We start from the raw sequence: 12,071 nt of genomic DNA, 5'->3' as shown, positions 1-12,071 counted from the left end.
ATAGCTCTGGTTACCATTTCCAGGCATAAATACTAATTACACCTTTACTCTGGACTGAAATCTTGCTACTTTATGAGTGTAAAGGCATCTCCAAGGCAGCCATGCCTCATATGAAACCTGTAAAAGCAAGCTACTATAACACAAGACAAAGGACATGCACTGTTTTGTTTTTTTGCAGGTACCTAAGTGCATCAGAGAACAAATATGATAGCAAAACAGCAACATACTAAAGCGATGTCTTTGTTAGTTCTCGTCAAATACGAATGACGAATAAGAAACAAAGTCCTGTCTTGTGAGGCGGAACAAGAACATATGTAAAATGGAAGTGTTTATCTTTAACTATTCCCATAAAAATTAAATGTTCCTCTGCCCAGCTGGGTGTCAGAGGGATCTGACAAGACCGCACACAGCACTGACTCGTAGGTACCATGACCTATTATTAGCCCCTATCACCGCCTTCTCAGCTCAGTCTGGTCTGAGGAAAAATATTCGTTACGTAACAATAAAGGATCTGTCTCCCAGACTCACTTCCTGAATACCAAAGCAGTAACTAGGCCTCATACTGAGGCAGAGCGGAAGCCTCATCCACTTGTTTGTTGGAGCGGTGCAGAGCCGTGCTTGTTGTTTTCTGCTTATCCTTTTACTCCACCACATTCGCCACACCACCCCTCCTTCCCAGCACCTCTTTGTGGGTCAGTGATGCAGCGGGTGTGACGCAGCAGTGGCAGTAGCCTCCACAAGGCAACTTTGCACAGCAGGAACAGGGAATCTCCGCCAGAACCACAGTCTACAGGGAGAAGGGATGAGGGTAAAGGCCTGATCTAGGCCAAGAGAAGAATGGGAGCCCGGTAGTCGCTTTCCTCTCCCCCTGCTGAACAAACACCAGAGAGACTTCCACTGCGGCAGAGACGGGCCTGACAAAGCCTTCATACAGAGACATTTTGGTAGACAACTCCAGGTATGAGTGCTTATTACAGCAGCACAATAAGTGCTCCCGGGTTTGACTGTATTTGAATGCTAAGAATACTTTGGGTATGAGGCCTACTCAGCCATGTACTGCAGTCTTTGCCTCCCTGCTGATGAGCGTCCCTACAGGCCGCAGCTGAGATCACAGAACAGCAGAGGCCTGTATACTTTGTCCTGTGGAATTGAACGCAATTTAACTTTGATATCAGGGCTGGATTGAAAGATGTTACGGTTGGTGATGCCTATCATGAGCTATGACATCGAGTTATATCTGTGTACAAACATTGAATAATCAAGGAGGCCTCAACTATTAAACATGTCACAGTGGTTAAAACATGTTTACCATAGTAGTGTGCAGTATTTGGGATTTTAAAATGATTCATTTAACTGATAGAAGGAACAATTAGTTTCTGAAAGTCTTTAAATGAGGCCCAAAGAAAAAAATTCTAAAGAAAAAACTGCAAAGTAACTGTCAATGGAAAACCTCAAATTTGCCCTCCACTAAAAAAAATGGGATTTTATTTATTGAAAAAAAAAAAATCATCTCGTCATTGTAGTAACGGTGCATTTGAGACCTACACATGCAAACACGCAAGCACACACACCGACAGGAACAACAGGTGGCCGCTATGAATGGACAGGGCCATGACACCAGGAAGAAAATAAATATCCTGAAAGTTAAACGCCATCAAGCCAGAAGGCTTTTCTGCATAATCCGATGAACAGTTTGTTTCTTAAGACAGACAATGAGGCGAATACACCGCTGGGCTTAATGCACCTAAAAACCTTTAGACATGCAGACACTTTAAAGTCAGCTTTAAAGTCAGCTTTAAAGTCAGCTTTAAAGTCAGCTTTGTCAGTCCAGTGAAAACAACGAGGACGTCAAAGGACACTGCTGGTGCTGCATGTTGACAGGTTTGGGAAAACACTTTTCAACATTATCTCATTGAATACTTGATGGAAAAACCAATGCATTTGAAAGGCCATCAGAGGGTACTGCTTAACATGTCTTCATGCCTTTTGCAGATTATAATGAGCGAGTTATTTCGGAATCAGTCTGGGCAGTTGAGTTGCACAACAAATCTGTCTGGGGACGTGGTGGAAATGTGTTTCCTGCTCATGTTACTCCCATGTTTTCCTTTTTATATTCTAGATGCTATTGTGAGGAATGATCCATCTTTTGGCGAGCCTTCGAGGACTCAGCTTGCAGGTAAGTTTGGCTTTGGGTGTGCAGGGTCATTTCATCCCGACCTGTGAGAAGCTCTTATCTATCTGCTCTAACAATCTAAATGGCTCTGGGAAAATAGCGTTTGGCTTTACTGGCAGACGAGGCTGGTAGGACTCCCGTAACAGTAGCAGAAATGCAAGGCCACATTTTGCTCCGCTGCTCAGAGGGTCTAAATGCAGAGAAAAGCCTTTATTGTTCAGTGTGACTTTATTTATTTATTTTTCTGTGCAGACGCACAGGCAGTCTGATCTGAATGACACGAATCTCTGAAAGACAAATCCCAGACAACAGCATCCTGTCATGGATGAGGTCACATTGGCAGAGAAGACCCCCCCCCCCCCCCCCCCACAGATGAGACTGACACAGACTCACAACTGCATCCCTTAAGGGAGAGCATACGAACAAATTCTAACCCAAAGATGAGGCAAGTGGAGTAACTAGGGTGCCCCTAAAAGCCTTGACTTCACAATAAGCCTCATGACTTCATGACAAAGATGGCAGAAAGTGAATAACCAAAATTTAGAGTTGGAAAAAAAAATCTTAATAGACCCTAAGAGAGCTGTGCTTACACAAACTAATACAAACCTCAATGCACCGAAGAGACATTATGAAAAAAATAAAAGAGATATTCCAATAGCATCATACAGGAAACCATTAAAGGTGGATCTATGAACTACTGCTTTATGGGGTGTACTCAGTTTTTCCACACACTTCCTCCACATTTTAGCCAAGTTTTTGCTAAATAAATATATATATATATTTTTTAAAAATCACAAAATGCCACATGTGACATTTTGTTGCTCACCAGAGGTCGTATTTACCTCCTTTTAAGACTCGGTAAGAACCAGATCTTTTTTTTTCCCCTCACATCCTAAAACAAAAAACTTATACACTGAAAGAGGGTGTACTTTCTCTTCCATATGACTTCATATGCTTTCGTGTACTGTCATCAACCTGATACATTTTCTCTGGATGTTGTAAATATCTTTCTTTCCTGAGGTAACCATTTAAAAGATCTTTGCCAGGTGCTTATGGGACTCCCTCTGCTAAAGGCTAAACGTAGCCTGGAGTCTCATAGTAAGGGAGAAAAATGAAGGCGTCTTCTTGTCAGCACCAAAAACGGAAAAATAAGCCTGTAGTGGTAGCACGTGTTCATGAAAACAAATCGGCTGTGATGCACTGACCTCTAAAAGGAAAACAATTACTGAAGAGCACGTTTCCTTGCGTCAGAGCAACATATAAGTGCGTGCACAGCACCTGCTTTTGTCTTTTGAAGTCAACAATAAGATCTAATCAAACAGCTCCGAGTCTGGTTTAACCTGACTCTCTGTCGAGACGAGGAGACCGACACAGTCATGACTCCAAACTCAGTTGTTTGAATAAAACAGCTGCTTCTACCCTCAGAGGCTAGCGAGAGGCTACAGAGCCATGTCGTGTTTAGCTTCCTCCCCTCCCCCTCGTCTGCAGTGCTGACGCATCTGCTGCTTTTGCATCAATCAGCAGCCTCTATAAAGGTATACCTTGAGTCCCCGCTGAGAGCAGGACTCACTTTGTCTGAAGCAGAACAAGCACTGATGAACATCTGTCCTGTGATTGTTGAGCTGCACAATAGGAAAGCAGCCAGTGTTATCTCCCCTCTGCTTCTGCATTACCTAACCACAGTGACTGCGTAAGCATGGACGAAGGGGCTTTGGTGTAATGCCTTGCAGCACAGGCAGAGACCGTGCACAAGCTTGAGACAGATGGGGTGTCGTTATGCATTTAAGGTGTATGTTGTTTCCGAGCGGGCTGGTGATCGTTTCATTTTATGCAAAATTCCCTTATCACGGCAAACATCAAGCTTGTGTGGTGCTGGAGAGATTTAATACGGCATCCGCTGTACGGCAGGAGACCCCTCGCTCCATGCGCTGATACCAATGCAGCTGAGCATTTTCTCTGGCTGTGGAATCGAGAACAGAGCTGGTGTGTGATGTAGCACCCTGCATCTCTCCGCTCTCCCTACAGTCCTCTGCCATGCTCAATAAAAGTTGCCGTTTCCTGCTCAGTGCCTCCAGAACGAAAGCTCCAGTGGCCCAGCTAGCACAAAGGCAGACCCATACTCCGATTTAGCTATACGCCGCATAAACTGCGAGTTACTTCTACAGCTGCAGCACCGTAGAACCGAAGAGGGACGCTCAGAGGAGGGCAGGGCAGCCCAGGACCTGGGCTGCAAGGATAGAGGCGAAGGACGCTGGAGCTGGAGTCATCTGCACACTGAGAGGGAGGGAGAGGAAGAAAGACGTCAGAAAAAGCTCTGCTTCTGACACCTCTGTTCAGCGACCATCACAGAGAAAAAAAAAAATACTTTCGCCTTGCTCTCATAAAACTGTTTTGCATGTGTGTTTGGGTAAACACGGGCTGTAGAGAAGGGGATACTGCATGACATTGTTTCCTGTTCGCCGTGCATCACTTTCTCTGATTTACAAAGGTATGTTTTGCATGCTTACCATCAATTTTGAACCTGTTTTTTTTTTTCTGTTTGTTTTTTTTTTTTTTGCGGAAGTACGCTTTCTTAGATGTGCGTGAAGTAGCCTTTGCTCTTGACAGTTCACTCCTTGTCTGACAATCCTGCGTGCGTGCTTTACAGTCATTTCTTGGTTCGTGGTTTAGCATGTGGGGATTTTCACTTTTCAGAAAAAGATTTAAAGAATGTTTCGATGTAGGCTTTGAAGGTAAACTAGTTGGGGTGTGGCAAATTCATAAGCACCGAAGACAAATTCAGAATTTCCGCTCAGCATGTGGCGGCCAAAAAAAAACACAAAAAACCCACAACAATTGATGCAAACTGTTAGAAATGAATGCGTCAAAGTAAAACAGCAACCTCGAAGGAAGGATGAAACAGTTCTGCAAACAGCAAAAACATAGACAATAGTATCAATGCGTGGCACATCACTTGTACCACTGATGATAATGATGTGATAGATGAGAAAGTCCATTTTGCGTTGCAGACAAAGGCACTCAGACCAACACACACACACACACACACACACACACACATTCAGTTGCAGACAAAGGCAAACCTCGATTACTCTGCAGACGGCTGTGTTGCAGGTTCTCAGAGAGGGCAGGATGTTTGTAAGAGACAGGGAACCGAATACAACGACTGCTAATACAGTCGATTGCCATCCAACTGAATCCAATAAGTGCTGCGCCATAGCATGTTGCCATGACAACAGAGGCCCGACTGAGAGAGAAAGGCAGGAGGGCGGTTGCGTTTTCAGCCGTCTGAGGCTTTAAAGAACGGTGGCCATGTTGCATTTGTTGCACAGTCAAAATTGGGGGAACAAGTGAGGAAATTATATGGAGAAAATGCATTTTGAAAAATGACACCAGTGATAGTTACCTACACCCCCGTAACGTATTCAATAACTTTCAAGCGCGGTATGTCCAGGGAAAAAAAAAAAAAAAAGAAAAGCAAAATATGAAAGTGCCTTACGCGACTGAGCTGCACCCAGAGTAGTCTGAAGCAGCTGTAAAGCTAAAAGAATTAGTAATAACAGGACATCATGACTTATGAGCTTAAGCTGGGCCTTTAAATAGCAGTGATGCAGGTGTGATGACTCATGTCTTAGCAATGTCAGATGAGTGTCTCACAGCAGATACGGTATGCATGCAACAAAGACACGGATTACTCAGTGTAGACTCAGAAACGCCACGCTGGTTGAAAACATCGTCATTCAAATGAATTAACTTTAACCTCCTCTTAGAATTGCGAGAATGTTTCTTCTTTTCAAAGCAATGGTTTTGTGCTACATTACAACGTGTGCTTACATGGTCCTCGCTGGCTGCTGTTTGGCTCACTGGGCATCAGTTAAGTGTGAGCAGGGCTAATCGTCAACAGCAACTTTTTGGGACACAGGCGAAAGGATGCCTCTGTTACCAACTGACAGAAAACTAAAAAAAAGGGAAGCGTATGACTCATCAACACATAAACGTCTGCTTGACGTTTTCATGTGAATTCAGGCACTGAGAAGAATCGGCGAGAAAAAGAAAAGAAAACTACAACTTCGTGAGAACGACTGTACGTCTGTTGTTGCCGTCTTGAAAACTTAAGCCTGGGATAAGTGGCTTGAGTTCCTCATGCCACTCTTTCTCATTTCTAATTGTGTACAAGGGAAATAACAACATCAGTGGAGTAGATGGGACATCACAGACCAAAAACATTAAAGTCGTTCTGATTATTTCGGTAGCAGCAGGACACAGTCCTATAAGAGCGCTTTCTTGTAAAATCCAAATAACTCTAGTGCAGCAGGAGCTCAGTGTTGACAATAGCATACCTTCCTACAGATTTACTGAAATATGTAAAATCCCTACATCCCTCTCTCAAAGTAATCATTCTCCTACACTGTAGCCCTACAAAGGGTTTTAAAGCTAAAAAAGAGAGAGAGAAAAAAAAAGAAATCAAAACCAATTAGTTGTCTCAACTATGATACTTTAACAATAATAAAAAAAAGTAAATACATCAATTAATCTTCTTCTTTTACACAAGAGACAGTATGACAGACGGTAATGGCACGATCTGAAATCAGCTCAGCTAAACTACCTGTTCTTTACATGTATGTATGCTTTGATGAGCTTAAGAATCGTATCAAACTTAGCATGTGAGATCATGATGTCCTCATTCACCAGAGCTGATGAGCAAACTGTTGACGTTGCAACTGATGTGTCAGGATATTACTGCCATCTAGTGTTAGAACTCAGGAAGTGCTACAATATTTTCAAATATAAAATGTACACAAAAAGGATCTTTGTAAAACAGTCAGTTAGACTATTTCCTAATAATCTGATGTAAGTGTTTGTTGTCCTCTTTTTCTTTTTTTATAGATGTCGCACATCGGAGCCTGATGGATAGCACGCACCCTTACACTGTGCTAAGCAAGCTCAATGAGCAGCGGTCACAAGGCCTCTTCTGTGATGTTACCATTGTGGTGGAGGATGTCAAGTTTCGGGCCCACAAGAACATCCTGGCAGCCTGCAGCGGGTACTTCAGGAACGCTCTGACAACTTCGGACGCATGGAGCTCCAGCCAAGTGCTGGAGCTTATGGACGTGAAGTCCGAAGTGTTTGCGAGTATCCTTAACTTCATTTACTGCTCAAAGGTGACATCACCCGGTGCAGAGGACACGGGGGGGCTTGTAGCGGCTGGCAGAAGACTCGGAATTCCTTTTTTAGAGAAGCTTTCAGAAGAAGAGAAGCAGGATGAACGTGTTAGAGCCACAGGCCCATGGACTTCCCCGGTGTCTGAAAAAACAAAGAGGGAAGCTTCCAGGCCTGAGGACTTAGACAGTACCAGAGGGCCTCGCATTACCAATGCCTTCTCTATCACCGAGGTGTGTCCTGGGAGCAATCCCTTCACCCCTCTAGTTCAAACACATAGGGAGAGGCAGTCACCAGATGTGGGACAGCTCCCATCAAGTTGTCCCACAACATCCTGCCTCAATGCGACGAACGAGACATCCCACGCACTCTCGGAACACTCGTATGCCGTAAGCAAATCCACTGAGGGCAAAGAAAGCAGTCAATGCGATAACAAGAAGGTCTGTAAGCCAGCTGTGTCACAGTCGAAGTATCTCATTTACAGAAATGCAGGCCCACTTAAAAAGCGACACAGGCTGAGAGGCTCTTTGGGTAGAAGTACACTTCCTACGCCAGCAGAACCGCATAGAGATCCATCAAACACAATAAGCCCTGCATTAACTGATGGGGCCACTCCTGAACCTGCCACCGTCATCACGCCACTTCCACTTTTTCCTGAGGCAGAAACAGAAAACGGAATGAGCACAGAGTTACCTGCAGCCAGTGACAATGCTCATATGGAGTTAGGTCCACCGCCCCTTTCCCCGCACCCAGAGGACAGCATTTTAATCTACAGCTGTGAGAACTGTCCAGAGATATTTTCAAATAAAGCTCTTCTCACCATTCACTCTGAGGTACATAAAAAGCGTTTTGTGAGTCATCTATTTTGCAAGTTTTGTCACAGAAAGTTCATTCATCTGAAGCGGTTACGCAACCACGAGCAGGTCTGTCCAAGGGCTGCAAGAGACTCACCTAAGCAAGGTACCAGGGACGCATCAGCCAAAGAGGTGGACCACCATGGAGACGACCATTCGGACATGGAGAGCGTCATGACACAGCTTCCCTCCAATGACCTCCCCGGCCCTTACGCACCCCAACCTGCTCAGCTGAACCGGGCAGAGCCACAAAAGGAGGAGAAGGCGGTGAAGCCAGGTGGGAGTCAGAGAAGATACAACTGCAGCATGTGCAAGCGGGTCTATGTCACCTTATCCAGCCTAAAGCGACATGAGAATGTACATTCCTGGCAGAGGGCCTATCCGTGTCATTATTGTAATAAAGTCTTTGCCTTGGCAGAGTATCGTACTAAGCATGAAATCTGGCACACAGGCGAACGGCGCTATCAGTGCATTTTCTGCCTGGAGACATTCATGACATATTATATCTTGAAGAACCATCAAAAGTCCTTTCATGGCATCGATCCTAGTCTGGCTGTTAAGAAAAAATCTGCCAATGGGGGGCTGAAAGCAAGTGTTTATCCAATCAAGCTCTACAGACTGCTTCCCATGAAATTCAGAAAGAGACAATACAAGACGTACAGTCAGACGTACTCAGAGAGTGTTGAAAGAGGTGATCCATCCTCACTTGACAGCGCTTCTCTTATCCCCCCGTTTGAAGATAACGGTATGATCAGCAATCATGACACAGCTACCTTCCCCCTGACGTTCATGGCAACGACAAAGATGGTCTCCCCCGTGATGCCTCGCATCTGCTTTGACAAGCCGTACGACCAAGATATGGACCACAGTCAGAGCAGTGAATTGGAAATTCCGGGAAGCACAAGAAAAGTGGCTGAGAATCCAAGCTTTGATAATTGTGACAGCCTCCTCTCTGTGCATCCCAACTCCGAGCCTCCTGCAGATTGCAAAAAGGATCAACCAACGCTAATCAACTCAGAACACATCAGTCATAACCTGCCATTCTTCAACTCCCTGAGCACTGTTAAAAAGTTAGGTGAGCTGTCAGCTTCTGCCAAAAGAGTCGAGGATATGACCAAGGAGATTCTTCAATCAAGCACAGACACTTTGGTGCGTAAAAAAGCAGTGGGGGCGAAAACAGAGACGTATATTGCCAAACCCGCGTGCCAGGGTCCGTCTGTAGACAGCGAAGCCATGCCACTATGTCAGATAACTGTCAAAATAGGCAATGAAGCCATAATCCGCCGCCAAATCAAAGGATCTAAGCTCTTCCCCAGGAAGAAAAGGAGAATCATAGAACTGAGTGAGGAGAGGAGCCCAAGCCACGGCCCTCCGACAAGGGAAAACCCAGAGAGCCCCAGGCGTCGCTTCAGACCCGAAGTTACTGCCACATCGCAACCAGTGACACGCGACGATGCCAATGACTGTGACACGGCCGATCAGCTTTGGCGTCCCTACTATTCATACAAAGCTAAAAAGAAAGGGAAGAAGTTCAGATACAAACACAGAGCAGCTTTGTTTCACCAGTATCCTGAAACATCTCTTGACAGGACTCCTGCCTGTGAGACCCATCTCGACAAAACAGGTTTTCTGACAGAGGAGAGCAGCTCAGGCGGCGGTACGGGGCTAAAACACAGCCTTGGCAGGAACTGCAGCCCGAGGGCCACCTACAACTGTGACATCTGTGACAGCTCTTTTATCACGGAGACTGGTCTGAGAGCTCACGTTATCGGTTCTCACCCGTATTTCTGCAGGACCTGCGGTAAGCAAGGTCCCCCCGGTGAGGCACCGGCCGGCGGTGATTACATCTGCAACAGCTGCATGGAAAATGGCTCCTGCTTTGATAATACGGCCCGAAGCCCCAACCCAGAGAAGAAATACCGCTGCTCCTTCTGTCCCCAGCGATTCCTCTACCTTGCCACCAAGAGAAGCCATGAGAAAAAACACCAGGAGACAAATGAGAAGGGATATGAATATGACTCCTTCACACCATGTTCTAAACACTCAGCACACCAAAGTGAAGACAATAAACAGGACACCATCAAAACAGAGGCCAGTGACAATCAAGAGGGCACTGACGTCAAACATGAAAGCATAGAGGAAGAACAACTTTCTACCAACAGGAGTACACCTAAAATTGAAGACACGACTGACTTAATGTCTTCCACCACCTACCAAGACGTGTCATATTCCAGCATAAAGAGCCCGTTACCGCCCTACACTGACTCACTGTTCTCCTTGAAATCCTCAAAGGTGAGACATAAAGTAGCAAAAAAGAGGATCAACGCGCAGCATTCTATGCATCTCATTTCAAAAAAGCAAGCCTGTGACGGAGACAGCGACAGCAACAGGATTAATTTGATGGGACCAAGAATAAACAGTCGCGCCGAGCACGAGAAGTCCAGTAAACTCTTGAGAAGAAATGAGTCAGACTCCAACGGCACACATATTTTTCTACGCAAGCCAGAGAAATGGGTGTGCAAAGAGGAGCCCTTTTTTTGAAAAGGTCTGCGAGGACTGCGACCAGCTGTAGCAAAAACAAGAGAGCGAATGACGTCTGGCGGCAAGCACCTGCGTCGGTCAGGAAATCCGTTAACGTTGTTTTCACAGCCAGGCTCAGTCAAGTCTGGGCCAAATACAAGAATCCGACATCAGTGTAGGCCGTAATCTCTTCCCTCCTGAACTCGACCACTCAGTGATTTTTTATTTTCAACCTTTATAAAAGATATTTTTGGGTAATACACGACCTCCTGACACAAACTGTACTTGTCCTTTGTCTATGCATGCAAGGCAGAGCCCGTGACTCACGATAATGTTCCCTCAGATTCTGTGCAATATCAGATCAGCACTTATATGTGTTGGAGCTGGAAAATGTGGTTCCATGTTCACTTTTTAGAAAAAAAAAAAGAAAAAATTAATTTTACTGCTGCCACAATCCCAAATCTCCTGTTTTAACTTAACTGGTCTTGGTGAGTTGCACTTTATAAGCAGACTATACTGACGTGCTCTTTAATACTTTGATAATTCAATTGCAATTCTTAACCACATTATTTTCATTTCTAATGAATACGTAGAACCACCGAGGTTAAAGTCACTCCTTTTGTGTGTTTAATATATACAAAATATGTCAAACTAATTAAATAAATATTGTTAATATAATGAGCAGTTAAATCCTGTCCTTCTTTAGCACACAGTTGGGGGGAGGATACTGGAAACCTCAATGTTTCCTGTATCCAGCGACCAATGACCAACACATTGTACTCACACTTCAACTCTGACACAAGTAAGAGATAAAAATTGCAGAAACCTCATCCGGTGCAACTATTTTCAAGCGGAACACAATCGAAATCGAGATCTAACAGTCATATTGGTACAAAACCTGTTTCCCAGCTCACATTTTTCTGCCCCTCCTGGTCCTTCAGGGACGCGCAAACCCAGCTGAAAAGCTCATTCCCTCCCTCCCTCCCTCCACACGGATTGCGTCTGCGTTCAGTCCCAACACACAATTTCCAGATGTTTCTGAAATCCCTGCCACTTTCTAAGACTGCATTTTACCAAGAAAGTACAACACAGCACACCAATAATGCCGTGGAGCTAACACATTATACTTACAGCAACAGATGGCGACGCTTGTGAGCAATACGAGTTAAAATATTAGAGATCAACAGCGTTGACTTCACTAGGCTTGAGCTGTAAACGGGAGAGAAATTGACAACAAGTGCCGTTAAAAAGCACAAGCATTGCTTTTGAGTTAATCAGTGTGAGCATTGTGGCATTTTGGTTAGAAAGATTCTATCGCCTACCTGACAGCCTTTCAGGTTCACTGCTGGTATCAGCAAGGAGGATTT

At 44.8% G+C, this 12,071-nt stretch overlaps 1 protein-coding gene across 2 annotated transcripts; it reads left to right on the top strand.

Moving 5' to 3' along the window:
- Positions 1 to 538: 538 nt before the first annotated feature.
- Positions 539 to 11,371, top strand: zbtb38 (zinc finger and BTB domain containing 38). 2 transcript variants are annotated; one of them, XM_075473648.1, is made up of 3 exons: positions 539 to 958; positions 2,120 to 2,176; positions 7,058 to 11,371. In XM_075473648.1, exon 3 carries the CDS (start codon positions 7,078 to 7,080, stop codon positions 10,723 to 10,725), a length of 3,648 nt encoding a protein of 1,215 aa, XP_075329763.1. In that variant the 5' UTR covers positions 539 to 958; positions 2,120 to 2,176; positions 7,058 to 7,077; the 3' UTR covers positions 10,726 to 11,371. The 2 variants fall into 2 exon arrangements, with proteins under 2 accessions (XP_075329763.1, XP_075329762.1); XM_075473647.1 differs by lacking the exons at positions 539 to 958; positions 2,120 to 2,176 and adding an exon at positions 4,120 to 4,661.
- The last annotated feature ends 700 nt before the right edge of the window (positions 11,372 to 12,071 follow it).

This window comes from Odontesthes bonariensis, chromosome 9, assembly GCF_027942865.1.
Source record: "Odontesthes bonariensis isolate fOdoBon6 chromosome 9, fOdoBon6.hap1, whole genome shotgun sequence".
Classification (NCBI taxonomy): Eukaryota; Metazoa; Chordata; class Actinopteri; order Atheriniformes; family Atherinopsidae; genus Odontesthes; species Odontesthes bonariensis.
The sequence above is the reverse complement of the archived record's forward strand: the minus strand, read 5'-3'. Positions and strand labels throughout refer to the sequence as shown.

Bases quoted from the DNA above. Each gene is read 5' to 3' on its own strand.
- zbtb38 (XM_075473647.1), top strand. From the start codon at position 4,613: ATGACATTGTTTCCTGTTCGCCGTGCATCACTTTCTCTGATTTACAAA. The intron at 4,662-7,057 runs GTATGTTTTGCA...CTTTTTTTATAG, and splicing joins ACTTTCTCTGATTTACAAAG to ATGTCGCACATCGGAGCCTG.